The sequence below is a fragment of the Mustela lutreola genome, chromosome 12 (assembly GCF_030435805.1).
Source record: "Mustela lutreola isolate mMusLut2 chromosome 12, mMusLut2.pri, whole genome shotgun sequence".
NCBI lineage: Eukaryota > Metazoa > Chordata > Mammalia > Carnivora > Mustelidae > Mustela > Mustela lutreola.
Genome location: NC_081301.1, coordinates 89516257 through 89544236, shown reverse-complemented (window position 1 = coordinate 89544236; position 27980 = coordinate 89516257). Strand labels below are relative to the sequence as shown.

The 27980-nt window shown below is 56.0% G+C and overlaps 1 protein-coding gene across 5 annotated transcripts in view; it reads right to left on the bottom strand.

Moving 5' to 3' along the window:
- Positions 1-2433: 2433 nt before the first annotated feature.
- Positions 2434-27980, bottom strand: part of APBA1 (amyloid beta precursor protein binding family A member 1) — a 193832-nt gene continuing 168285 nt past the window's right edge. For 4 of the 5 annotated variants that reach the window (XM_059141276.1, XM_059141275.1, XM_059141278.1 and 1 more), the window contains 8 exons: positions 23475-23507; positions 22371-22457; positions 21542-21727; positions 17013-17192; positions 14859-15071; positions 9223-9342; positions 6963-7103; positions 2434-6117 (listed from right to left, as the gene is read on the bottom strand). In XM_059141276.1, the coding sequence (XP_058997259.1) occupies positions 6046-6117; positions 6963-7103; positions 9223-9342; positions 14859-15071; positions 17013-17192; positions 21542-21727; positions 22371-22457; positions 23475-23507 (1032 nt within the window). In that variant the 3' untranslated portion in view covers positions 2434-6045. The remainder of the gene's footprint in view (positions 6118-6962; positions 7104-9222; positions 9343-14858; positions 15072-17012; positions 17193-21541; positions 21728-22370; positions 22458-23474; positions 23508-27980) is intronic. The other variant, XM_059141277.1, reaches the window with a different exon arrangement.

The following is a 27980-nucleotide window of genomic DNA, read 5'->3' as shown; positions in this document are numbered from 1 at the left end:
GCATGGGGAGCCGGCGGTTAGCTCGGCTCTCAGAGGCTCCACAGGTGGCCCCAGCTGAGGTCCTAGCGCTGTGCCCCCAGGAGTGTACCCAGGCAATCCAGGCCTGGCTAGTTTGAAGATTTGAAGATAAGGATGCACAACCCCCCCCTCGCCCCCCCCCCCCCCCCGCTCCGTCAGCAGCTGCCAGGGAGTGAGGCTCTGGTGGGCTCCTCACTGTGTGGCTTCCAGCAAGTCCTACTCCTTGTCTGGAAAAGAAGGGCCTGGGATGGGGGGCTGAGATTCCGCATTCCCTCACCCACATGGGCTCTTGGCAGGTGGTTGTTTGGATTAGGCATTTCTCATGCTCTGCCACCAGGTGGCGCCAAATCCCAGCTCCTGCCGAGTTGGTTCCCTTATAAGCAAGGGGTGGTTTTGGGAAGCGATCTCAGAGGTGTGGTGGTGTGAGCTGAGCGTGTGTGTCTGTGTGTTTGCATGCAGCAGCAGAGTTCTTTCAATGCCATACGTCTACCACCATCCCCCCTGCCCAGTGGAGTTCATCTCTAGCTCTTTGCTGCCTCTCTTCCTCCCCTCTAGACACGTCTGCCTCCTAGGGCTGCCTGCAGCACTCCTGGCAAGATCTGGCCCCAGGGCCTTTGTGTGTGCTCTCCCTTCAGCTTGGAACACTCCTCCCCCAGACAGCCACAGGGACCTCCCACATTCTCTCTCAGTGCGTCCCTTCCTAGCCATCCCACGTAAAAACCTCCAAACTCACCCCATGCTTTATTTTTAACTGGAAACGCTGTGGTAAAATAGGCACACCAAAATTTTGCCATCTTAACCGCCCTCAGGTTTGAAGTTCCGTGGCATTAACAGGTTGTGGTGTGACCCTGTTGGCCATCCATCTCCAGACCTTTTCCGTGTTCCCAGACTGAAATCTGATATCCGCTGAACAACAGCCCCTATTCTGCCCGCCCCCTGCCCCAGGCAGCCACCGTTCTTCGGTCTCTACGAATCTGCCTGCTCTGTCTCATGAAAGTCTGCAGTACTTGTCCTTTTGGGACTGCTTTAGGTCACTTAATGTCCTCAAGCCTTGTCTGTATTATAGCCTGTGTCACCGTTGGCTTCCTTTTCGAGGCTGTGTGATATTTCTATATGGGCTCTAGATGTCCTGTTTGGATTCCTCATTCGTCTGCTGATAGACACCTGCGCTGCCCCCACTCTTGTGAAGAAGGCTGGGGTGAACTTGCTCTTTTCCAGGCTTTACTTCCCAGCACGGCACGGAGCCCCATCCAGCTGTCTCCCTCGGCCCCTGGCCAGATGTCCTGACAATTGCTTCTCGGTAGACGAGATCCCCTTACAGTCCTAGTGCTGCCTTTAAGGCCGCTGGCCAGCTACAGCCGTTTTATCTTCCTCTTCCTTTTGAATGTCTGTAAACTTGGGGTCCCTCAAAATGCTCTTTGGACCAGCTTTAGTGTTCTGTGACTGAGTTCATCTTTGCTATGTGTTCACCCTGAATGTGTAGGAGAGTCGGAGTTTTAACTTTTAAAAAGTGACACATAGACATACCAGAGGTTTTTCTTACCAGAAACGACGCGTTGGTGGGATGAAATCAGCTCCATCCGTTTCTAAGGCTCTGCCAGCCAAGTTGGGGCCTCGGGAGTCCGGGGGCCACCCGAGCTGCACAGAGACACCGCCAGCACCCCTGGGGCCGTGCAGGGGTGGGCGACGTGGCAGGCAGTGTCTGCGGGCCTGGGTCTGCGGGTGCGGGAGGGTGGGCGTGCGTGCTCTCACGCACGGGGGCGGCCCCTCCGCAGCCCTCCCGGGAGCCGAGCACACTGTAGGGAGCCGTGCACCTTGTAAAGGCTTTGAACGCGTCCGCTGACCCTCGCCGGGTCCCCACAGGATAGATGTTCTTCTGCAGATGAGGAAGCAAGCTTGGGGCGGTGGGGGTTGAGGAACGGACGGGGGAGTGCGGTGTAAGGGAAACAATGGGGGACCGAAATGAAGGTTGTGTGTGACGGGATGGGTAAGTGGATTTTTCCCTCTAGTTCGGCAACTGCAGGGGAGATGGGAGTGTGTGGGGGGGGATGGTGTGAGATGCTCCTCCTCCCCCCGGGCAGGGGCAGTCGTCTCCTCCAGGGGGCTGGCTGAGAGGTACCCATGAGTAAGCATCCCCCCCCCCCCGCCCTGCTGCTCCCGCCCGGTGCTGGTGACGCGAGGGGACCCCCAGGACCCCCCTCCCGGGGTGCTGGGATGTCCACACTAGCAGGCGACACAGTCAGTGTTGAGCGAGTTTCAGAAGATGCCTGGGCTCTGGGCAGAGGCAGGGCCTCCGTGAGGGCCACGGGGTGGCCTGCGGTGGACGGGGTGGGGGATGGGGAAGACCCTCTGTTTCCCCTACCTGGGGCCCCCCTCACTGTCCCTTCCCCGAAATAATAGGACGCTTGGCCAGGGTCAAGAGGCGAAGTTCATATTTATTGTTGAAGCAACCCTTACAGACATCAGCGTTCCGTTAAGTAAAGGAAGAGCACACACCGACTACATCACCGCCCCCCGCGCGGCACAGGGCTGGGCCGGGCCCGGGGACCACGCTGGTGGAGAAGTACATTCAGTGGGTGTGCGGCGCCAACGTTCCAGGCTCACGGGCGTATATACTGTATTTATATAATTTATATTTATATATAGAGATCGAGTTTTGTGTATACAAAGAACGATATTGTTACAAATACAATACTCTACTTGTCCCAAGCTTTACAGTAAGCTCTGTTGCACCCTCTTTACAGACGGTATACAAGTTCACACTGCAGGGGCTGCACTGGATATGTACAAGGAGTTTCCTCCCCACGGGGTCCTCACGCACGCACTGCCTTGACGGGGGTAGGGGCGGGACTGAAGGATCGGGGCGTGTGTCCCCGTTGGCCGGGACCAGGGAGGGCGCAGACAGACGCGGAACTCAAACCAGCCAGCGGCCTTGTCAGCGGGAGAGTAAACATATCTGGAAGGAGGTGGCCCTTGGTTGTAAACAGTGGTAACAGCCACACCACTGGGTCGAGGGACCCAAGTGGGGCTCGTGGGTGGGTTTCCTCAGCGTGCAGATGGGGGTGTGGAGTGCGAACGGGGGCCTTGGGGGCGGCGGGAGCGATGGGGGAGGTAGTAGGTTACTCTGGGACTCTTTGAGGCCGGTGGGGGGGGTGGGCAGCGTCCGGACGGCAGACCCGCGTGCGGAGGCTCGGTGGCCAGTGCCCCCGCGTGGGCTCGGGGTCTCGCGGGGCCCGCTCTGGTGACGGAGCGGACGCTGGGTCTTTGTCTCTGGGGGTTTCCTCCTCTCGCGAGCCCAAGGCGGACAGTGGCTCCCTGAAATGCTCCCAGGGGAGAAGGCAGAGATGATGCGTTCTGGGTGCATCCTGGCTAGACTAGGGGTGCTGGATCTGAGAAGCTGTCACCAAAGCTGAGCCACCGGCATGTCCCAGCCGAGCAGCAGGAGTGTTGCCCGGGGCCCTGTTGGGAAGCTGCTCTGTATACAGTCTCCCCCAGGGGATGGGGGTTCGGGCATTTATACTTCTAACTACACACATCGGGATGCCAGAAGGGAAAGACCACCCTGTACCACAGGGTTCCCCAGAACAGACGTGCTGACACTTCCGAGCCCGTCTCCTTGGCTAATGGCAGGTGGGTGACCTCCCCTCCCCCATCTGCTGGGAGCTGGGCGAAGAAGGGGCTCGAGCCAGGCCCAGCCGAGCCGAGCTCTAGGAACACCGCTATCCGGGTGTGAGGGGCCACTCCGACGGAGGGAAGGGGCGTGGTGTACAGACCACCCTCCTCTCCGGAGAGCTCACCAGACTCTTCCAGCAAACGCTGCGGAACGTGCCAAGATTTCTGTGCCACAGTGACAGAACGAGTGTCCGCTCTCCCCTTGCCTTTGGATGGAGATGCTTCCTTGTCACTAAGGGGAGACCACCCAGGGCTGTGCTCGGGGAGCACCCCCGTCTGCTGGCCCGTCAGGGAGAGGCCTCCGCCCAGGTGTTCGGGCAGCAGGCGCACCTGAGCCCCTCCCATGATTAGCCAAGACTCCTGATGCCTAAAATACCGCCAGGAATGCTTTGTTCCTGTTTCACCCAGTCTTTCTGCCAGAGGAAGGACGGACGATGGCTCCTGAGCCTTCCTTACGTCGTCAGACACCCTACCGTGTGGCCACCGGAGGGCCTGGAGCCACGATCTGCTGCTCACGGCTGTGGCGGGCCGGCCGTGGGGCCGAGCACCCTCAGAAAGTCCAGGGGTCCTGACTCTCCACGCCGGCGCCCCTGGAGAGGGGGCAGCCCCTTGCCAGAGAACATTCAGGAGGTGGCAATCCCTCTGCCTTAGTGCTTATACTATAGTCAAATCAAGGGTCAGCCACCGACGCCTTTGGAACCTTCGGCTCTCCTGACTCTCGGAAAACAGGAGGCACAGCAATCCCAGGGGAACCGACTGCTGGGGGTGGGGGCGGGCTTTTGTTCCTGTTTTTTAAAACCCCCTTTCCTCCCTCCATCCGACACGTGAATACACCAGCTGACGTGTGCTCGCCGAACTCCTATTTCCACAGACACAACATAAATGTCCCGGCGCAGAGAACAGGGACTATATTAATATCACGAAATATATTAGTTTCTCTTCCCCCGTCTCTGCTGAGGTCAGGAACAAAACAAAACGAAAACCAGACCGACCCACACCCACCTACATGAACACAAAATGCTCTTTGGACCCAGAATAAGTGACAACTGGCTCAGAATAATATTATGAAAACACCCGCACCGAACTGAGACCCAGCCCACGGATGAGGCACCTGAAGGGGACACGCGAAGCTCTCGGACTCACGAGGCAGATGTTTCTAGCACACGCTTGGGGATTCTTAGGCATAGGGGGGAGGTCCGTTCCTGTCCTCTTAGTTTTGTGGTTTATTACTGTTCTGGCCTCTGACCATCCTGTGCTGCCTCAGGGGCCCTGAGCAGAGGAGAAAGCTGGTCCTGCCTTGGGCACCCGGGCCCTCTTCCTCGGGCGGGAGCAGTCTGTCGTTCCCAGACTCCCCACATGTGGGTGGAGTGGGGGGCATTGGGGGGGAGCCCACTAATGCTCTCTGAGCCCAGGTGATGCCGGGAACCAGGCCTCAGCCCCCGAGGGAGTGTGTGTCTCAGGACAGGGCTGGGCGGCCCCGTAGGCCACCCCGAACAGGGGAAGGGGCCTCCCGGAGAGGCCTTGTGGGCCTTCCAGAGGCCCTGTGTGCCTCACTGGTGATGGGAGGTGGTGAGAGGGACTGTATACGTATGTGTGTGACAGCGAGGGGGGGGGAGCCCCTGCCCGTGCTTATCTGATGATGGGTAACCTCGGACGACCCAGGGAGGCCGCCCCCCAACCGCTGAGCTTTCTGCAACGAGATGGTGTCCCAGGCTGCTCCCCTTCGACCCTTGGCTGAGAAGGCTCACGTTAAACAACACAATGATGTTGAACCTAAAACTGGCTACAGAAGAGGCATAAGGTTGGCTCAGAAATCCTGGGCAGAGATGCGGGGCGTCCCTGGTCCACAGCTGGCAGGGCAAATCCTTAAAGACGCAGCTGGTCCCTGCTGTCCCCCCCACATTCCCACACGCTGCCCGAAGGAGAGCCGGGACCAGGGGCTGGAGGGCAAGCCTGGTCGCGTCCACGCCCTCCCTGCCCCGAGGAGCACCTCCTACGAGGCCTGGGCCGGCCGCTGTCCGGGAGGGAGGGCTCCCTGTAAGCAGCACCCGGCCTCCTCCAGACCCACCCCCGGGGCCCTCCGGGACGGTGCCGCGCTGGGCGCACACCCGGTGGACCCTGGCTGCTCTCCATCCTCCAGGGGGTGCAGAAAAATCTTCCCTGGCATTAAAAAAAAACAAACAAAAAAATGTGCAGACCGGAGAGAGACGGAGCAAAGAGGTCTGCGGATTCTTCTCTTCCTGTGGAGAACCGGTGCTGGGCGTGAGGGGGACGTCTCAGTGGGCACACAGATGCAGAACGAGAAACACCACGAGTGAGGGCAGTCCTCCATGCAAGCCACCGGCGGGCGCGGCCTCAGATGTACACGGGCTGCTCCTGCGCCGTCAGCAGTCGGTACATGGCCGCCGGCATCGTCTTCATGTGGATCTGGGGGCGGGAAGGCGCGTCAGGGGCCCAGAGGCGGGGGGCTGTGGAGGCATCGGCCCCTGTGGCCCCGGGTGGGGGGGCAGCACCTCTAACCACAGGGGGCTTTGAAGACCCCCACCCCCCACCCTCCACCACCAACAGGGATGTGACCCCGGCCTCCTGGAAGACAGGAACCCACGGGCTTTCTAACATGTTTGGGGCGGCAGAGAGCGAGCAGGGACAACCAGACAGAATGTGTTTTCCCAGCCAGTGCCATGTTCTTGCTCTCAGCAGGCTGTGAGCCCGCCATCCCCCCCCCCCCCCAAAAAAGGAAAACCTAAGGAGAATGGCGGTGGTTTGTCGCTGTTCCCGCCCCCTCCTTCCCTTGCAGGTCGGGTGGCGCAGGAAGGGGGGCCTGGGGACAGCCCTCCCGACCTCAGGAGGCCCCGGGCCGGGCGCGGCCCCTGGAGTGGGGGGGACTCTGCTGATCAGACCCCATCAAAGACGTCCATCTCCCCAGCACGTTAGCTGGACAGACGGACAGAACTCGGGTGGCCCCTGAGGGAAGCCCCACGGATGAATCCGCGAGTCCGAAGCGGAAGGAGAGCGAATAATGCGAGAGAGACCCCCCCCCCCCCCCCCCGGCCGCAGGAGCTGTTCTGCGGCCCGGCTGGTCTCGGGGCTGGGGCTGGGCCGGCCCGGACGGTTCTGGCTGGCGCTCGGGGCTGGGGATCCGGAACGGACACTCCCTGGAAGGCCTGGGAGGGGCCGCACGAGTGCAAGGCCAGGGGCACCAAAGGGCAAACAGGGGACCGCCCCCCCCCCCCCCCCCCCCCCGCACCTCGCCCAGCCCCGCTGGCTCCTACCTCTCCCACCGCATTGGAGAGGATGTGGACGATCTTCTCGTGGGGGGTGGCCACCACACTCTGCCCGTTGATCTCAATGATCCGGTGCCCCACGCGGACGCCGCCGCGCTCCGCGATCCCCCCTCGCATGAGGCTGCAGATCTGTTGGGGTCAAAGGCCACGTCACCCTTCAGGGCAGCACCACGTGTCGGGGCGCAGTGCGGGGGGATGGGCCTGTCCTTCTTGGACCCCTGCCCTCTCATCCCTAAGAAGCTGCTGTGGTTACTTTGGGGGCAGGTGAGTCTCTCGGTTTCTTTTCCCGACACACAGGACCATGCGCCCCGTGCACTCCGTGTCACAGCCCACTGAGCTCTGATTGCTTGTAGTTGCAGCTGGGGCCGGGGAGACCGGGCCGTGTGGGCCTGTCACCAGCTGCTTTGAAGCTCACAGGCTGTGGAGCACAGGTGAATGTCATGTCCCATGTTCCCCCCGAGACTCGAACATCCGAGCGGGCTCACGTTCGAAGCCTGCTTTCCGGGGTCACAGTTACACGAGCCCAAGCGTGGCCAGCTCCCTCGTTCAAACTCACTTCTCACGGAACGGCCACTGCGGCTGGCTTCCACCGCCGCAGGGGCAGGCCCGCAGCATGCCGGAGGTGCGCTCTTTCCAGGGCCTGGGGAGCTCTGGGCTCAGCTCTGGGGGCCCAGCCATCCCCAACTCAAAGCATCAGACTTTCCCCCCAAAAACATGTTCTGAATTTACAGAGGTGACTTTTCACTTCAGATCATGCATCTTTTCAGCCCGTGTAGACAAGACCTCGGCGTCCCGGGACAACGCGCTGTGTCTGGGTGTGTGGACACGGTGGGCCTTGGGGTACCCTGGGGTCAAACACTGCGCAGGTGGTTCCCACACTTCAGGCAAAACCAGCGGATCCGCTGCTGTTGTCCGTCCACCCTTTGTGCACGTCTGAACAACTCAAGTTATTTGAATATGCACAAAGTGAACAAAGCCCGCGGATAAAAGCAGCCGACTACCCCAAACCATAAGGAGGACCCTGGCTCCCCAGCCCAGCACAAGGCCACTGAGGTACGAAGAACAGATGAGGGGCGGGATGTTTCCACGCCAGCTGGGAGCCTCTAGGGTATTTCTAAACCTTGAAAACATACGTGAAATAAATTTTTAATAACTTACAACTCTTAATTGCAACTCAAGGGGGAAGAGAATAAGGTTCCTCAATTTGGAAAGATGGAGGCAAACAGAGGGCGCATCTAAAACCTGAAAGTCAAGAGGTCACAGATCGCGGACAGGACCGTCCTCACAGCCCAGATCTCCTGTGAGTCCAGAACGAGGCAAACAAACCAGGACCAAGGGGAGCAGTACTGAGTAGGGCGTTTCAGTCTGGGACGAAGTTGTTCTGGAAAGTTCTGTGAATGGATCTACTTCATGCGACTGAACTGTAGGCTTAAAAATGGTTTGAATGGGGGCGCCTGGGTGGCTCAGTGGGTTAAGCCTCTGCCTTCGGCTCAGGTCATGATCTCAGGGTCCTGGAATCGAGCCCCGCATCGGGCTCTCTGCTCAGCGGGGAACATGCTTCCTCCTCTCTCTCTCTCTGCCTGCTTCTCTGCCTACTTGTGATCTCTCGGTCCAATAAATAAAGTATAAAAGAAAAAAAATGGTTTGAATGGTCCATTTAGCACTGTGTGTATTTTAGCACAATAAAGAATAAAAAAGGAAGTATTGTTTCAAGGCAGACCTCCAAGTGATGAAAATACTCTTCAGTCCTACCGTGCTATTCCAGGTTAAAAAGGCGAGATGGAGACCAGGCGTGGGTCAGGGGCCTGGGGGCTCCCTCCACGGCTGTGCCTGGAGTCACCAGGGGCCCGCCCCACCCCAGTGCTGCACCCTCCAGGGCTGGGGGGGGCAGCAACTCTGCAGGGGCTCACGTGAGCAGCCCCCCCTGGCCCGGAGGGGTTGGAAGGGCTCGGGGGGCACATCCCAGACCGTCTCAAGTCGGCAGCTGGGAGCAGCACCCTGCCCCGCCCCCGAGAGCTGCAGGGCCCGACTGTGGGAAGCACCTTTCCCTTCTCGTGTGGAAGGCCCAGAATTCTCTCCCTAGACGGGATCTGCCCGCGCAAGAGGCCCAGCAGCCGCCCCCGCTCAGCCCTCGCCTGGCTGCACACATTCGGGGACCTGTCCGGCTCTCAGTAAACACGTAGGATCCGGCTCCAAGCCAGAGCTGTGTGTGCCAGGCCTCGGCGACGGGCCGCAGAGCCGTACTTACGATTCCGTTCTGGACGCTGAAGCCCAGCTGGTAGCGTAGGTCCGGCCTCCTGATCAACACGGTGGTCACAGGGGGGCACCGCACGATGTTCAGCTTCACCCGGGGCTGGTTCTTCAGGCCCTGGAATGGGAACGGGGCATGGTGGAGATGGCAGCCAGGAGCGGGCAGAGGAGATCAAAGCAGACGGCACCGAAGGCCAAAGGAGCCCCAAAGTGGTCTTATTTTGGGGACCCGTGAAGCAGCCCCACACACAGGCCAACAGTGCCCGGGCAGGGACAACCCACAGCCCGATGACCCAACTCAGGCTCCAGAGAGGTCAGGGACCCCACCCCCGCGGCCAGTGCGCTCCGAGTGGGGGAGTGTGCTGGGGGGGCATGACCCGCCGGCCACCACCGAGTCGGCAGCACATGTGAGCACCGCACCGTCACTGTCCCTCCAAATCCATCCTGATGACGAAACCAGCTGAACCACCCATCACTGAGCACGGACTCCGGCCACCCACAGGGGCCATCTTCCTTGTCTCCTCGACAACCTGCAGCGCTATGTCCATTTCATAGAAGAAAAAACTGAGGCTCAGAGACTCTCGGCAACTCACACCGGCAGCGGATCCAACCCCACGTCTGCTGCGTCTCCAAACCCAAGCGTTTTCACCGAGACACGATCCCCACACAGACAGTGGCAGCTGTGTATCATGACGAGCCAAGTTTGCTCAACAAAGACACCAGGGAGAACGTCAGGAAGACAAATTTGTGCCACCAAATCCTTTCTTCTGGCCTGCACGGGGCCTGTTTCCAGCTGACTTTCCTACCTGGCAAGAGTCCAGGGCTCCTGCCCTCTGACCCGCGCCTGCCCCGGTGGATGGCCGCGGGTGCTCTCGGCGTCAGTGTGGACAGGGCCCAGTGTAACATCCCCCCTCTAGCCTCTCTGCCCCTCCACTTGGTGTTCTGAACCGCTCGGCTTTCTGCAGGATTGGGGGCTCCCGTGGCTGCCCTTGGGCTAAGGGTAACTTGGGGTGCACACGCAGGCAGCCCTCACCAGCCCCTCTCTGTGGTTCCGAAAGCTTCTCTAGGAAACTTCTCCGGTTCACGACGTGACGATGTCACAGCGGAGCAGCAGTGGAGCCGAAGCAGCCACTGTCCTGGTCCACGGGGGAGCCAGGCTTCCGCACACGGGGCCCACGGTCCCTACCCACGGGGCCGGATGGGGGGTCACAGGGCCTGTGCTCACGCTGTGCTTCTGCTTTGGCAGCTGGGGGGCCTCAACTCTCTGCCCCCCGCGTCCTCTACCTCAGGCTCCTTGTGGCCCGGACAAGCGGCGGTGACACCCGGAGGTCCCTTCCCGTTCTGGCTCTGACTTCACAGCTTCCCCTGCTGCTCTTTCCCTAGCCTATCTGCCGACAGCACCGCGTCTTGACTATTGTGCCTAAAAACACCCATTTCTACGACATCAAGGAGGCTTGTTTCGGGGGGTGGTGCTCAGATATAAATGAATGTATGGTTGACCCTTGAAGATGCAGGGGTAAGGAGCGCCAATCCCCTCCCCGCTGACCGGTGCAGTAAAATCCGACGTATATAAACCGAACAGGTAACAGCCTCATCAATAACACGAACGGTTAACCCAGACTTGGTGTGTGGCTTCTACGCTGTGTTCTCACAGTAAAGTCCGCTCGAGAGAACCGACGTTATTAGGAAAGTCACAGGGAAGAGAAAATACGGGTGCGGTTCTGGGCTGTTATTTCTTGAAACACACCCACGATTCCGTGCTGTTCACGGGGACACCGCGTTTCTCCCTTGAGTGCGTCCTCTTTCTCAGTCACTGGCAAGTATCGGTCACCCTCAGTGCGCCCAGGCAGGTGTCAGGCACCGGGAGGGGGGCAGTGGGGGGCTGCAGACACATGTGGGGCCACCGGAGGGTTGAGCCCCTGTCCCCCGCTCCCTCCACAGTCACACACCCAGAGATCAGGAATCCGTGGGAAACCAGACGGAAGTAATGCTTAAGAAACCAGCACAGTAGTGAAAGGCACAGCCTCGGATAAAGCCACCCGTTTTGAATGTTTCTACCTACTAACCGCTGGGGTTATGCAGGTAGGTTTTGTGAGGCCTGGGGAAACCTTCCGGGCACCCTGAAATGCCAGAGAACGACTCGGTTTTCTCGATCACCTAAACACAGAAAAAAGTTCACATCGTGCTGGTGGGTTCCGTGTGTGTGTGTGTGTGTGTGTGTGTGTGAATTAAGAGGCCTGATTTGTCCCTCAGTGAGTGACTTTCTAGACTGGGGACGTGTGCTACAGGGCTAGGCTTCAAGGGAGGGGCCGTTTGGAACACCAGACCACGCGTCTGCTGGCCGTCCCCGAGCGATGCTTCGAGGTGCGGCCCGTTAGACGTTGGGTTTCTGAGCTGCCATTTTACAGGAGGGGACCATGACGCAAGTGGTCATTCTGACCCCACGGCTGACCGCAGGGGAAGGGTGTAGCCGATTAAGAAACCCTGTGGGAGGGGCAGGGGAGGGCGGAAAGGACGGGGGAGGGGAGAAGCCAGAATGGTTGCTATAGGAACAGGAAAGCCAGACGGCGACGAGCCCGTGGAAGGAAAGGAAGCAATGCTTTACTTCAGGAAAGAAAAAAAAAAAAGTCAGGAGGGAAGGACCATGGAGGCAAATAAACTGGCCGACTGCTTCGAGGCGTTGCCTTGGGAATTACGACAGGAGAAGTAATGGCTAGGGAAGAAAGCAATGAAAATGATTAAAATGACTCCGTGCCTATAACTCTATTCTAGAAATGCGTTCTGTGTCCATGGTTTACACGCCCGTTTCTCAAGCTGCACTGGAGAACGGGTGATGTCATCACCAGGGCGGACAAAGGAGCCGTGATGGACCTGGGGCAGCCGCCCACGTTCAGCAGCAGCCCCAGGGGTCTCCTGTCCACGTTTTCGAAGCGGAGATTCATCAGGGTGAGAGGCGCTTGCTAAATTCACGGCAAGCGGCCTCGGCGCAGCACCGAAGCAGGCGACGCTCCCCGGCGCCCGGAGGAAGCCCCGCACGTTCCCGGCACTGGTCCCAGGGTGGTGGGGGGGTCGTGGGAACCGGGGCTCGGGGTGTGGGGGGAGGCGGAAGAGCATGTTGTCTGGGGAGTTTTAAACCACCATTCCCCCCGCTGGAAGTCCTCATCCGGCACCGGCCGGATTTCTAGCTGAAATCAGTGCTCGAATTCTGCCCCCAGCCAGGGTGGGCTGGCCCCACGACGGCACCAGACACAGAAGCACATCCCCGGACACCGGGGCCGCAGAGCCCTGTCCCAGCCCCGTCCACCTCTGCGGAGGGCGCCCACGGAGGCCCTGATGTCTTGCTCTGCATTTTCTGCGTTGATCTCTCTCTCATCGCCACGTGGCCTTCTAATTCTCTGATTCCACACAGACCCTTTTACAGACCTCCGAGATCGGTTCCCGGCAGCAACGAAGGCTTCCCCTGCGGAAATGGCTTCCACGGTGGTCCGACTGGTCGCTCGCCGCGCAAGCGGCGTGTGCACCCCGCCGGGCGGCCCAGCAGAGAGGAGAGGAGTCCCCGTGTGGTCCCGGAGCCTGGCACTGCCTTTGTGGGCTCAGCCTCCTGCATCTGGCCTGCCTCTGGGCCTGGATGCAGCTGAACTCTGGGGAAAGAGGCAGGTCCTCTGCAAGCCAGGTGCCCAGGGGAGGGGGCTGGCTGCTGTGGGGCGGGAGGAGGTGACCGGGGCGGCCTGGCAGGTGATACTGGCTGCCCCCTGCACCTCTTCCCGCGAGACACCGTAGCACCCCTCCTCCCTGGCTGTCTCCACCTCAGCTGTCTCCTGGGAGAGAGGACCCAAGATCCCTCGTCGGAGAACCACTGCCCCAGGGGCCAACCAGACACTGCCGAGCGACGTCACGGGGGCTGAGTGTCCTTGCTCCATGGCGGACCACTGCGTGACCCTGAATGATTACATCACCTCTCCGTGCCTCAGTTTCCTTGTGTGTATGGCAGGCGCGACAGCAGCCCCCACCCTGCAGCAGGCTGCCGTGAAGGCTCCATGAGCAAATGCGCACATTCCCAGAATGACGCCAGGGGCGCCGCGCCCAGCCGCTGGCAGCTTCTCGTCTCCCCAGCAATGCCAAGCTCATGGGCGCAGACAGCCTCTACCATGTCTGGTTCCCACGGCCCCTCAGCACTTCTCATGCACACACCACGCTCACAAGTGCCCTGCTCGCCTGTGTGAAAGGGCATCCGTGAACCTTCGCCTGTGCGACTCAGTTGCCAAACATACGTGCATCCTGTATTCCCAATCCGGCCCCTGCCCCTGGCCTTGCCACAAGATCACGGCACCAGCTCAGCCTTCCCTGGCCGGGCTCCGACTTGTCTCGGCCGCCTGCAAAGCCAGCCGCCTGCCCATTGGTTCCAGCAGGAACCCCCGAAGGCCGCTTTCCTTTCTGTTATGCACCTGCCTATGTCTTACTCCACCTTCCAAGTCCCCCTTCGAAATCAGAAAAAGCTCCTTCCTCTGCAGGGCTCTAGCTCTTCACCTCTCTGTTGCCATTAGGGTCCACTGAACCCTTTTATTTTTTAAGATTTTATTTGTTTGAGAAAGAGAGGGAAAGAGCACACGCATGAGCCTGGGTACAGGGGAGAGGGCGAGGAGGAGAAAGAGGGGGAAGCAGACACTGCCCAGCCACAGATGCTGGCTTTTGTGATTTGTCCTTAGTTTGGAATAAGATGGGTTCATTTTCCCTCCGTCTCTCCTACACACGCACACCACTGAGCTCTAGCTCCCAGGCCTTCAGGGAACCCTGAGGGACGAGAGCGTGTCGTGGAATCCCGGTCGGCCCGGGGGGTCTCGGGGCCTGGTGGGGCCGGGGTCGACAGACACGGTAACGAAGGCGGAATGTCCCCCCTGGCCATGCTGCCGGCAAGTCCTGCTGTGTGCGACAAACTACACACAAGTGCTTGGTTTCTAAGAAGAAAATCTAATTTCTTCCTCTCAAATACCCACGTTTTAGCCTCATGTGAGTAGCTATTCTCAGCCTTAGGCAAGTGTGTCCGTGTGGGCTGAACGAGAAGTAACTAAGCTCAGGTGTGAGAGGGAGCACACGGCCTGCCCCACAAGTCCCCCTTCTCACGACACCGGGCGCGTGTGGATCCCATTATATGCAAGCTCCGGAGTAGGACACGATCGCTTGGGTCACCGCCGCGGCCACCGCGAAGGAAACCGTGCTCTCGGACTTGAAGCGTTGCCATGATTTCCAGCAGCGATGGCCCACGACCTCAAGTGCATCTAGCTGATTCTAAGTGACGGGGCTCCTGAGCGGCAGGAAATTCAGTTAGGGCTGGGTCTGGCTTCGGGAAAGGGAGTGCTATGATTGACTAGTGATGTCTGCAAGGCGCACTGTACAGACAGGAGTATTGTGTGAGCCAGATATACTGCTTCGACGTAGGAACGATTTCAGGGAGGAGTCTGCATTAGTTACTTGGTGGTTCAGAGGTTGAGCGCAGGCCCGGACTTTTATTACCTGTGTCCCCCCTCCTCTGGGCCTGACACTGAGTGTCTGCTCAGAACATGAATGAATAAAAAGCGGTCCCACGTCCTCCATCTCAGGTGTGTAACATCAGCCCCTTTTCCCACCTCCAGGTACCTTGATGATGCTCTGGCAGGTGGACAGAGGCAAGCCCACCAGGCTGGTGCCGTTGATGGACATGATCTGGTCCCCGATGTTCAGCTTCCCCGATTTCTCGGCGGGCCCCCCGTGCATCATGTTGGCTATGATCACGGTGGGCAGGATGGACCCCCAGCCGGACTCCACGATCACCACCCCTAGGATTTCTCCTTTCTGCTTCTCTATGAAGACCTGAAAGGAAAACGCAAAGCCAGAAACCTGACTCAGCAGCCACCCGGGCAGCGGCACACATCCAAGCACCCCCCCAACTTCCCATCGACACTGAAGGAGAACAGCCCCGTCCTCTCTGGATTCTGCGGCATTTGTAAGAAATGATGCCGTCTCCTGATGCCTGGTCTAGGGGAGCAAGCCTGCTGCGGCCACATGAACACAAAGGGCTCCAGGTGCTTTTCTCCTGCGGTCCCCGGGGAGCAGGAGGAGAGGCTGTGTGGCTGGGGACGTTCGGGGGGGTGCGGGGGGCATTTACGATTTCCAGAAATAGCTTCTGGAGTCTCTGCACAGGCTGCCCTATTCCCCAGCGCTCACCAACCCACCCCCCCACCCCGGCGCCAGCATTTAAGATTCTTGAGGTAAAAATAAGTAAACAGACATTATAGAAACATTTCTTTGCAAGGAGCAAGCTGAAGAGAAAGGAAAAAAGAGGGGAGCTAAGGTTATCACAACCAACACGGTTGGAGGTGCACGTAGGAAGACCGTGTTTCTAGACAGACGGAGTTCTGTGTGGCCCTCCTTGGCAGGGAGGAGACAGGAGTCAGGTCTGATGCCTGCAGCCTATGAAGGTTTGCAGAGACACTACAAAGGGACACAACACTTTCTGAAGCCTCTGACAAAAAGCGCAAGTATGTACTGAATCCTAGTCACGGCCGGAGGTTGCTGGGGTCTGACAATGGCCCTTCCCTCCCCCGCAGGCTAGTGTCCCTGTCCCTTCTCCAGGCTGCTGAAGCTTGCAGCTGGCTGCTTCTCTGGAGAGCTGCCCGACAGGAGACAGTCCCCGTGGTGGGCTGCTGAACTGTGCTCCCCTCGAAATTCCTACGTTGGAGGCCGAACTCCCAGGACCTCAGAATACAACCTTATTTGGATACGGAGTCTTTAGAGGCAATCACGTTAGAATGAGATCATCGGTGTGGGCCCTGATTCAGGATGACTGCTGTCCTCACAGGAAGGGGAGGTTTGGACGCAGACATGTACACGCGGAGGGGAGATGATGTGAAGACATACGAAGACCGTTCTCTCCAAGCCAGAGTGTAGGGCCTGGAACGCCCTGTCTCCCTCAGCCCTCAAAAGGAACTGACCCTCTGGACACCTTGACCTTGGACCTCAAGCCTCTCGAATGGAGACAATACGTCTTTTTGCCACGAAGCAGCCCAGTCTGCCGTGCTCTGTTCAGACGGCCCAAGCGCACTGACACCCCCATCCGATCTTGGTGGCCGTGACTGACTGGCACCGGGCACAAAGGCCTGCCAACCCCTTTGGCCCAAGGTGGGACAAGCCCACCCTGAGATCTGTGACCCAGAGCCCCTCTGGATCAGAATGACGCTCGTCTCCAGCAAGGCCCTGGTGCCCACACTCGCTTTTTCCCGAGTGCACTCTCCCCAAAACCCCCTGAACAGGAATCCCTGTCTCAGGCTCTGCTTCTAGGGCATGGAGGACGCCTGACCTACGTCAGTGAAGAAAAGAACAGGAATCGCTTTCTCATAAAGGTGCTTCTGTCTACTGGATAAAGCCCAAGCCCCCCAGCTAGACGTTCAAGGCCCCCAGTTCTGACCCGAACCCTGTGGGGGCCCCCCTCCTCTCCCACACATACCTCGTGCGCCAGTCGTGCTGTCTCATTCATGGCTCCCCAGTCAATTCCCGAACTTTCTGACCTTCATGCTTCTGTGACTTTGGCTCAGGCCCCCAAATCCTTTACGCTAACCCAAGAACACCCAGACGTCCCGACCAGCTCAGGGAGCTGCGTTCTCCTCCAAAGCGGCCCGTCCCTCAGCGGCGTCCTGCCAACCCCACTCCCCACCCCACCTCCTGCCCCCACACCGTTCCGCCCCCTTCCGCCGTGGGGCCGCCCCGCGCTGCTGGGACTTCCGCCCGGCCGGCCGAGCACGGAGAAGTACCTACATCTTTGCAGTTTTCCGACTTGGAGAAGTGGATCAGGTCATCGTTGTACATGTCCTGGGTGTTGAGCAGGTCACTATACTCCTTCTGGCTGAGATCTTCAGGGTTGATCCCGTTGGCCCTGAGGAATTCCTGGTACGCCACGCTGAATGCCTGCCCGATGGACTGTGCAATGAGTTGGGCCTAGACAGCAGCCGGAGAGGGAAGACAGTGGTCAGCTGGGCAGCAGGACGGGGAGCGCCCGGGGTCAGCTGGGCCAGGTGGTCAACACGGGGCGCGAATCCTGGCCAGAGCCCGTGCTCAGAATTACTAGGGACGTGTTTTATTAAGGCAGTGACCACAAGGGGGCTCGTGGCATTGAGGGGACAGGACTCAGAGATCTGGACTTGCTGCTGTGAGCGGGACCGGCCTGCATGATGATGAACCATCCTACACCCCAAACGGTTCTCGAGTGCCCCCGGACGCTGGTGTGCATGTAACACTGGGAACAAACCATGTGGGTCTGTGTCTGGGACTCGACTTTAGGTTATATAAAACACAATGGCATGACTTGCCCAGCTCTAATGCACGTGGAACGTTCCAAGAATACAGCTGCGTGGGGCGCCTGGGTGGTTCAGTGGGTTAAAGCCTCTGCCTTCAGCTCAGGTCATGATCTCAGGGTTCTGGGATCGAGCCCCACATCGGGCTCTCTGCTCAGTGGGGAGCCTGCTTCCTCCTCTCTCTCTGCCTGCCTCTCTGCCTAGTTGTGATTTCTATCAAATAAATAAAATATTAAAAAAAAAAGAATACAGCTGCGTGTCAAGTGGGAGAAGATGATGACTGGCTTTGTCTGGCACTTTACTGGAAAGAAGCGTCGTGATTCTGGAAAATCACTAGCCTCAGTGCTCGTCATGATATCTGGGATCCGCACAGCAAGGGGGTCCCGCAGGGGTGGGGTCTGCGTACCTATTTTCTTATGGGCCCTCCATTCAAGATGTCACATACAAGTGTTTATGACGGTCAGCGATACACCGCATTCTTACGTCCAAACCTATTACTCCAGGAGGTGAAAGCCTCTGACGGCTCCACTGTTCCTTTCTGGCATGGCCGGACCCAAGCATCTACATACTGGAGGAAGGATTGCTTTATTTTAACTGGCTTTCATTTCCCTCTGTGTTGCATGTACAACAGTACCTCAGCTTGTGAACAGATTTTCAAAAGGGCAGGTTATATTATCTGTGAGTTTTATCTCAGGACTGGAACAGAGCATCACAAAACATCTGTTGTACAAAGGGGGTTCAGGGCCCCCTTGAGAACCCTGCTTGAGTCCAGCCCCCTGTTTTCTGGGTGAGGAGACAGAGGCCCAGGGACACGAAGGACCCTGCTCACGGTCACACAGCTCACAGCACAGGAGAGCTGCTTCCGTGGCTCCTTTCCTGGCACTGGGCTCTGATAGCCTTTCCCCCACCAAGTCATCCAGGCTGTGGGTTCAGCGAGCCAGCAGCCACCGGGCACTTCTCACACGTCCGTGCTGCATGAAACGCGACCTGAGGACCCCTGCAGCAATCTGGATGTTCATCCCACGACTGAGGGAAGCAGGACAGCGCCACAGGCCCTTGTCCTGAGCTCTTGAGGCCATGTTTCAGAATCTAGAAATTTTTAGATTTCAGAAAGGTAAAAGCTGCGTCTATCATCCACTGTCTAAAAACCTCTTTAGAGGGGCGCCTGGGTAGCTCAGTGGGTTAAGCCTCTGCCTTCGGCTCAGGTCATGATCTCAGGGTCCTGGGATCGAGTCCCACATCGGGGAAGCAGGGAGCCTGCTTCTCTCTCTCTCTCTCTGCCTGTCTCTCTGCCTACCTGTGATCTCTCTCTGTCAAATAAATAAATAAAATCTTAAAAAAAAGATTTTTTTAATAAAATCTAAAAAAATAAATCTAAAAAAATCTAAAGATAAAGATTAAAGATATTAAAGATATCTAAAAGATAAAATCTAAAAAAAAAAATTAAAAAAAAAAAACACCTCTTTAGAACCCGAGGAAGAACCTGCCCTATAAACAACCGGTAATTTTCCTGCAGCAAAACGTGCCAGACTGATGGTGAGCAGGACAAGTCCTACACACGGTCTCCTGGCAGCTCTGGGTAGGTGTATCAGCCGGCTGACGACAAAAATCCCTTTTGCTTCTCAGAGCCCTTTTTCTGCTCCACCCCAAGATTTATTTATTTTAGAGGGAGAGAGAGCATGACTGGGAGGGGCAGGAGGAGAGGGAGAGAGAGAATCTTAATCAGACTCTATGCTGAGTGGGGAGCCCTACCTGGGGCTCGACCCCAGGACCCTGACATCAGGACCTGAGCCCAAATCAAGAGTCTGAGGCTTAACTGACGGAGCCACCCAGGCGCCCCTCTGAGAGCTCATTAGAGCTGGAACCGGAGGTCTTGCTTATGATCTCCACGGCACAGGCAGGGGACAGAGGTTGATAGTTAAGGTGTTTGCTCCCCCGGAAGGGGGTGACATGGGCCGAATCCTGGCAGACGGATGCCAGAGCCCACCTTCATACCCACCCTGTGGGACTGCCTCTCCTAGAAGAACAACGAAAATCTCGAGAGCAGTGTTTTAAACACCCACACAGTCCGAAATCCCTCTTCCTTGCCTTGACTTCAGGAGTTCGGCTAAAAGCCGCTAAGGAACAGGGACAGAAGAACTGGCTCCATGGCCGTGCTGAACTTTTCTCCCTCTGTGACTCTGGGGACTCCACCAGCCACGACAAGGACCCCCAGCCCCTGTCCTGGGTAAGAGGGGGAAGGGAGCGAGGCCTCGCCCCAGGCGTGAGCAGCAGGGCTGGGACCACGGTCGGGACCACGTCCCTGTGGACGCACAGGCCAAGCGCCCAGGCTGCTGCTGGGTGGGCGGCCCAGGGCGGGGGCCGCTCTCACGTCACAGCAGCTCGGCGGCCTCCCCGCCTGCTCGCGGAGGCAGGCTCCAGAGCCAACTCTCCCAGCTCTGGAAGCAAAGCGGCAAGATCCCCAGGCCCATTCTTGTCTGAACTCTCGCTTCCCCATCCTTCCCTTTCTTCGGGGACTCTTGAGGACAAGCAGCCCCTCCTTGGAAGCTGCAAGCCAGGTGGAGGGGGCAGAGGGTGACAGGCACCTGCAGCCCGGGGAGCTGGCCTAACTCCAACTTTTCGCCCGCCTGCAGGACACAGGAGCCGTAAGCTTGGAAATTCAGCTTTTGAAACCTTCTGAGAAACTTCTAAAGCCCATCCGCTCCCAGTCTGAGCGCTCGGCCTCAGGCTCGAAAGGGACAGCAGGAAGCATGCCTAGGAGAGGCGCGTCAGGCCGTGTGCCGTCGCAGTGCTCTTGTCCCCGTGCTCTTGTCCCCAGGGCCCGTGTTCGAGAACTGGACCAGTACAGGATGCTGCAAAAAGCGTGAGCATCCCCACGGCCCTGCGGCGGCAGCTGTGACGGCTCTGAGTCCCCGGGGAAGAGAGCCTCTGCCTCCCGACTTCTCGCAGGAAGGCAATTTACTGCAGAGAGATGTAATGCTCTCCTGGAGAGAAATCGTCTCCTGGAAGGAGTCAGGGCGACCACAGGCAATTTTTCTTGAAGGAGCGAAGGGCTCTCTGCTCACTATGAGGAAGGGAGCTTACTCCACTGCCGCAGGAGGAAGATCTCAGTCAACAGCATCAACATGGCCCTCTGGGTGGGGAGGGGAGGGGGCTCTGTGGTCCCAGACCTTCCAGGCTGTGGTCCTGGCCCTCGAGGGACTATCAGACTTTCAGAGAAGCTGGGTCCTAATGTAGTTTGATGCCCGGACGCCTCTCCAGCAGGTCCAGGGACGACGGGGGAAGAAGCCAAAAAGAATGGGCCCTGCCTCTGTCGTAAATGACTTTTCTCTGTTGACCATGTCACCTGGAAAGATGGGGCTGGGGATCCCTGGGTTTATAACAGGAGCAGTGGCTGGTCTTCGTAAGGACTGGGAGTGGGCGGGGGGTGCTCCTGCTACTGTGGGGTGGGGGGTGGTAGGAGCAGGAATCCCGAATTTCCTGCGGTCTAGAGGGCAATCCTACACAACCGAGAACTGCCCTCATGCCCAGGTGAGATGTGCCTGGGGTCCCCACAGGACGGACCCCCTGACCACATTCCTTCTGCTCTTCTTCTCTCATTCTAAGCTGTCCTCAAACTACACGAGCAGGTCCTGGCCTCAGGGCCTTTGCACTGCTCTTCTTTCTCTCAGTTGATACAGGTCTCTCCTCAAATGTCATCTCCCCAGAGATGACTTTGTTGAGTACCCCATCGGACACAGCTCTTGTCCCAGTGTTATTTTTGTTTATAAAACTCCTCACCGTTACGTTCTGTATTAAGTATATTTACCTAATTTATTTTCTGTCTCCCTATAAGCCTCATGATGAACACCTTGCCTGTTAACTCAGCCTTGTTTCGCATGTACCTGTTTTGTGCACGATTAAGGAGACCAATTCGGGTTCTGAGAAAGAGCATCTGGGCCCCCCAGGGGCCGCCCAGGTCACCCAGAGGGACATCAGGGGAGGCGGGCTTACATCCTCAGACTCGAAGACGTGGCAGACCATCTTGTACTGCCGTTTTCCATCCTGGGACGGGTGGGAGGCCTCCACGTTCTCCTGGGAGTTGGAGCGGGGCAGCCGGCGGCGGGCCATCAGCACCACGATGTTCCCGATGTCGGCGATATAGGAGATGGTCCTCAGGGGGTGGTCCATCATCGTCTCCTGGGGGCGCAAGGGAGAGGGTGCTAAGTCCAGGAGGCAACTAACGGCCCGGGAGAGAGTCTGCCGCCCCGCAGCCTGGCCACATGTGGTCCATATTCAGGGGCCCAGGGGCGCCCTGCAGAGGCAGCGGGCAGCCTCACACGCTCCCACCCAGGCCCGGGGGCGGGTCCCTCGACTAATAATACAGCCAGAGCAGGGAGTGTCTGGGTCCCTAAGGGAAAAAACTTCAGTCATTTTATAACCAGTAGAATCTCCGGTGGAGAAGTTAAAAAAAAAAGGTAGACCGATGCACGGGTGATGGCTGTAGTGTGTGTGTGTGTGTGTGTGTGTGTGTGTGATTTTAAACACAATTTCTTCAAAGGCTGATCTGTTCAAGTTCATGAATCTCCTCATCAAAACGTACGAGATTATTAGCAAACAACATCCACGGCATACGTGTCCCTTTGATCTTTAAGGGACTGGTCCCAAGAGCAGCCCCACGGCCCCGCGGCCCCCGGCAGTGGGCACTGCAGACAAAGCCCTCCAGCGTGCGTGGGAGCCGTTGGCGAGGACAGTGGCGCTAGGGACACGGGCACAGACTCTGAGCTGCACTGCGGGGCTGGGCACGTCCCCCCCCGGGACAGGCAGGCGGGCCGGCTCGTACCTGGGAGTCGGCATTCAGCACTTTGATTCTCTGGGTAGAGATGAAGAGGTCCACCTCCGTCATCGGCTGAGACTCACCTTCGGGAGCCTGAGAAGAGAAACGCACACCGGGGGAGAGCTTAATCCCTTCCCCGACTCCAGTGCATGGCAGCAAGGTCAGCTCACACACAAAGGCACTGAGACACAGTCACCAGAACGGCAGTGCTGACTCCAGATTTAGACCAAGGCCGAAGGGACCACAGAGGAGGGACTCGCAGACAAGTGTTCGCATCGCCAAGTCCTAGTGAAAAATGCCAAATTCCCTCTGCGTCTCCCACTACGGAAGCAGGAACTCTCTGCCGATTTGACTCTACGAGCAACGATCGTGAATGCCCCTTCAGCAGGGCTCGTGGGGCCCAACAAGCTGAAGAAAAAGGGCAAGTCACCCATATCCCAAGACCCTGGAGACGTCACTTAAAGTCTGCCCCTGGCCAAGAGATGGGGGACGACGTTTGCAGCAGGTGCAAAAGGAAGTCATTTGGATGCAGTTCTGGTAAGAGGGTCTTCGTGTTCATACGCCACCTTAGCAACACAGAAGCAGTCCCCACTCCTGAAGCCACCCCCTCAGGAAGGAACCCCAAATGCCTCAACACCCCACGGGCAGCCCGGAAGCACCTAGAAGCTCCATAACCCAAAAAGCACATCTGCCTGGTTCGTTTAGGGTTTAACTCTGCACAGTGTGGTTATTAGCGAGTTTTCTTTTTTGCATCCAGCAATCTGACAAAATCCGCAAGTCAAACGTGACTGGAATTGAACAGACCCAAGTCCCTGCCGCATTAGTGCTCCTGAACGGTGGGAACTTCTTTGCTACCGCAGACTTCATTTAGCATCTCCAATCTGCTCCCTGTTGTTTCTCGGATGTGAAATGACTAATGAGCAACAGAAAACAGCCACTTTAGGCAACTAAGTTTTGAGAAACGTTGGCTAATGGGGCGGTTCAAAAAGAAATCTGAACGAAAACTTGCTGGATGCAGAAAACAAAAACACAAAATAATAAAAAGGCAGAACAGAAACAAACGAAAAGAACAGGCATAACACCAAGCTGATGAGGTTGTTTGTACTGCACCTTCTTTCTGCTTTTGGCTAATTTCTGGGCCATCTGCTTAGCATGGAACAAACAGAGACAGGAGAACAGTTAGAAAAGAATTTGCAGAGACTCCAAGTCGAAAAGGGAATCGACAAACAGGGATCCAGGGGGCATAAAGCATTTCTGGGTGAGGAAGACGGACTTGAAAAAAACACCCTACTCTGCAGACAATCCGTTTCCTAACTCAAAATTGAGTAGGTGGCAAGGGCCGAAGGAGGAAGGAAAAGGCATTTGGTGCTTTCAAAGAACCGACTTGGTTCTGTGACTTTTTCTTGTTGGCCTGTTTGGTATTTCATTGGTTTCCATCCGCATCTTAATCTCCTTCTACTTTCTTTGCATTAAATTTGCTGATTTTTTTTTTCTTGCTTCCTGAGATGAAAATTTAAATTACAGATTTTTAACCTTTTCCCCTGATCTTATTTACTTAAAACTGTGACTCTCCCTCCAAGTACGGCCTTGGCCGTATCCCACGAATTTTGATATGTTGTAATGATCACTTCAAAATATCTAGTTTCCAGTGACTTCTCCTTTAGACGCTGGATTATTTAGGACTGTTATTAATTTTATTACATCGGGGGATTTTCCAGTTATCTTTCTGTTACGGATTTCTGAAGTAATTCCACGGTGGTTCGAGAGCATACCCTGGTTCCAAACCTTTTGAACTGTGCTGAGTCTTAGCCCTGTGGCTCAAAACACGACTGACTATGGTGAATGTCAGGGGGAATTCAAAAGATGCATTCTTGCGCTGTGGGGAACAGTGTTCTATCAACTGTCAGTGAGGTCAATGATGTTGGTCAAGGGTGTGACTCCAATCTAGGTACGTGGTTTTTTCTTCTCTGCTCATTCTAAAATTTACGGAGAGGTGTGTTAAAATCTCCAACTGTTCCTGTGGATTTGTCTGTGTCTCCTTTGGCTCTTGCCCGTCTTTGCTTTATCTATTTTATATGCATGTTATAAGGTACATATGTATTTAAGGTGCTATGTCTCTTTTTCTTTTTCTTCATCTTTAGTAATTCTTGCTTTCAATTTGTGTCATGTTAATATGGCCTATTCCTAACTAGAAATAGATGTAGTAGTCCTCCCTTTGTTCCTAAGTAGAAGCTAGTATGGTTGATTAAAAAAGAGAGAGAGAGATCAGCTGCAGCCTGATTATCTAAAACTGAATCCTGGCTCTGCCACCCACTAGTTGTGTGACTTGGAGCAAGCCACTTACTGTCTCTGTGCCTCAGTTTCCTCATCTATAAAATGAGGATGAACACGGGACTATTGTGAGCATAAAATACATATATGCAAAGCTCTCAAACATTGCCTGGTGCACTATGAACGCTACATTTGTGTTTGTTCTAGAATTATAATTTACCCATGTCAGAATGCAGTTTCTTGGCTCTGGTAGGGCTTGCTGGACACACACAGACCTTGCACGAATAGTGGTGAGTCAATGGCCAAACCCAAAAGACTGCTGTGGTGGTGGGGGCGGGTGGACGATCATCTGCTCCCTCACGCTCCCTGGTACTCACCTGCGGAAAAGCCCTTTTGTTCCCAGCAGCACACCTCTGTTTCACGAACGAGACAAATGTGTTGTCTGTTTTACCTCACTGTGGAGAGACTGCACGAGTCAGGGATCCAAACACCACGTACTTACTCTCTGGGACAGTCAGGAAACTAGGGCAGCCCTGCTCCCACACAGGCTCCCCGCCAGAGCTCTTACTGTGCTCATGAATCCATGGGGAACAGTCAGCCCTGGGAAGGTCAGAAGGCAGCAAGTGCCAGGGGCATCCTGACTGCATGTGACGGTAGAAATGTGTCTGTGTCTGTGGGGCGGCCTTGGGCCCAGGCTAGGCTACGCCACGCCACGTGGGTTCCTCTGTGGAATCTGTAAGTCCTGCTGGGGAATGTTCTTGTCTGTACAAGCTCTACTTCTCATGATGAGTGACAGCTGTGGGGTCCTACTGTGTGTGTGTGTGTGTGTGTGTGTGTGTGCACGCACGCGTATTTTCTATGACCTCCCCTGAAATCACCTGCCAGGAATGTAAGAATCTCTTAATATTTTTGATACCAAAACCTAACAGCTGTTGGTCAAAATTCTTCACTCTAAGCAGAAGTGATCTGAAAGGTCTTCTCAAGGAAACCAAGTCTGCTACAATGGAATGACCAAATTCTGTGTGCGCGCGCGCCTGTGTGTGTGTGTGTGTTTACTGGAATGGGTGACGAGGAAGGGATCAAAAGGGCAAACTGAGTTTCATGAAGGGTATTCTAAAGTAACTTTTAGGGAGTTAAAGGTATTTTAGGCACTTAAAGTAATACCATCTTTCCACCACAGGATATTCAGGTGCCCTGAAACAAATCCTAATTTTTTTTTTTTTCAAATCCTAATTTTTAAAAATTTACACGTGACATTGGGAGGGGGTCGGATCCGGAATGAGAATTTGCAGGAGCAGAGAAGCCCAGGAGAAACGTAGGGCCAGCACGGGTCATAAGGCCAGGAATAATACCATCCATTTAATATCCTTGTGTTTCACGGGACTGAGTGCGGCTTGCCCCCAGGAGGCTGTGGTGCAAAGGACACAGGCTGTGGCACAGTGGTTGTCCACCCACTCACTCTGCAATGCGTCCTGGGGGTTTACGGTTAATCCTCTCTAGGTTAGTGACCCTAGGGAACCTCCTGATGATTCTAGCTTTGCTTTCCCCAGCGGACATTCACCGAGCCCTTGCTCTGAGCCAGGATCCTTCTAAGTCATTCACATGTATGGCAATGAGAAAGCTTACAGTAGCCCCGTGAGGTAGGCACTGCAGTATTCTCCTCTTGCGGAAGTGGAAACTGAGGCACAGAGAGACTAATTAACTTGCTCAAGGTCACACAGCTGATAAGAGGCAGAATAGAGATTCAAACCCTGGAAGTCTCACTCCAAACCACTAGTTGTCCAACTGAGGCAAGTCTCGCATCTATAAACTTCTCACTTTGTAAACAGGATTAATAATACCTACCTCCCAGGATCCCCCAGCCCCTCCATTTTGAGGAGTAAATGAGTTCGTGGAGTTCACAGTGAGTTCACAGGAAGAACCTGCTTTAAGTGTTAATAGCCTCTTCACTAATCACAGATTTCTTCGAGTCAGCTGGGAAATCATGTGGCTTACACAGAGCTTCAGTGATAGAAATTGTAATTCTACAATTAAGTCCTGATTTGTGGCATTTCAAGAAAACCTTTCCATAGAAGAAGAGAAAAATCTGATCTTTGGGGACAAGCTAGTAACGACAGATATCAGCATGTCTGATAATGAAAGCTCCTTACACAAACGCATCGACTGAAAAACATCCAACACCATTTGTGAGCTAATCACGCGAGCTTCACAAATGTGGGAAGAATGGAGACACAGACGCCACATTCTGGCGTGGACACAGAGCAGTTTCTGGGGCTCAGGTAGGGCTCGGCAGGGGAGCCCGTCTTCTGGCCAAAGAGCAGAAAATGTAGTGGGCATGAGGGTGCAATGGAGCATGGGGACATAGCGGAGAGAAAGGAAGACAAGGGACCTAGCCTCCCTGGCCTCGGGTCTGGTTCTCTGGGGAGGGTTACGGCATGGTTCCCACGCTGTAGGCAGCGGGGGTGGGGGTGGGGGCCATAGATGCTGCCACCAGGCAGGGCAGAGGTTTCTCCCAAAACATGTTCCAGAGAATCGGACCACAGAGTCAAGTGGGTATCACATAGTGATCGTGCATTCCGTGTTCAAATAATGATGCGGCTTTCCCGTTACACCAAGCGAATTAGCTCTTAGTACAGGACTTCTCAAAAATCTTTAATAGGAAAACACAGATGGCAAATATCGAAAAAAGAGAGAAATTTTGCAGTGTCTCCTGAGCTAATGTGCCAACAGAACCTTATGGGTGGGGAGCGCTCAGCTGGCCTGGGATGTCCCAGGGCAGTGGGAGAAGAGATACCCCGTCAGGCGGGGGTGGTCTACCCTTCCCCAAATTGTAGGGCACGGGAGAACCTCCTGGAGGGCCTTTGGAAACACAGATTCCTGGGCCCTTCTCCTGCCGTGAGTTTCTAACTGGGGCGGGCCCGAGAAGCTGCATTTCCAGCATTGCCTAGCGGTGCTGATGCTGTCCGGGAAGGGCTCCCATTTTGAGATCCACTGCTTGAATGCATTCCTTGTCGGATGGGGGTTTCCTAAAAGGATATTATTTCTTCTCAAAAATAGCGAACAACAAAGGCAGAAAGAGTACATTAGGGAGGGTCCAGAGATGGAAAAAAAAAAAAAAAACTTAAGAAAAATGGCAGATGTCTTCTGATTCTGCTATTGCATTTAGATCCACCTTACTTATTATATCTTGGTAGGTGGAAAAAGCCTTTAATTTCGGATTCCTCAGCCTGCCTCTGTTATTGCTACTTAAACACTCATCTTGGTTCCCTTCTGGACTACACATTTCTCAAGGTCAAGGACTGGGTCTTGGGTGGTTTTTATCTCTTGAGATGCCCATCACAAGGG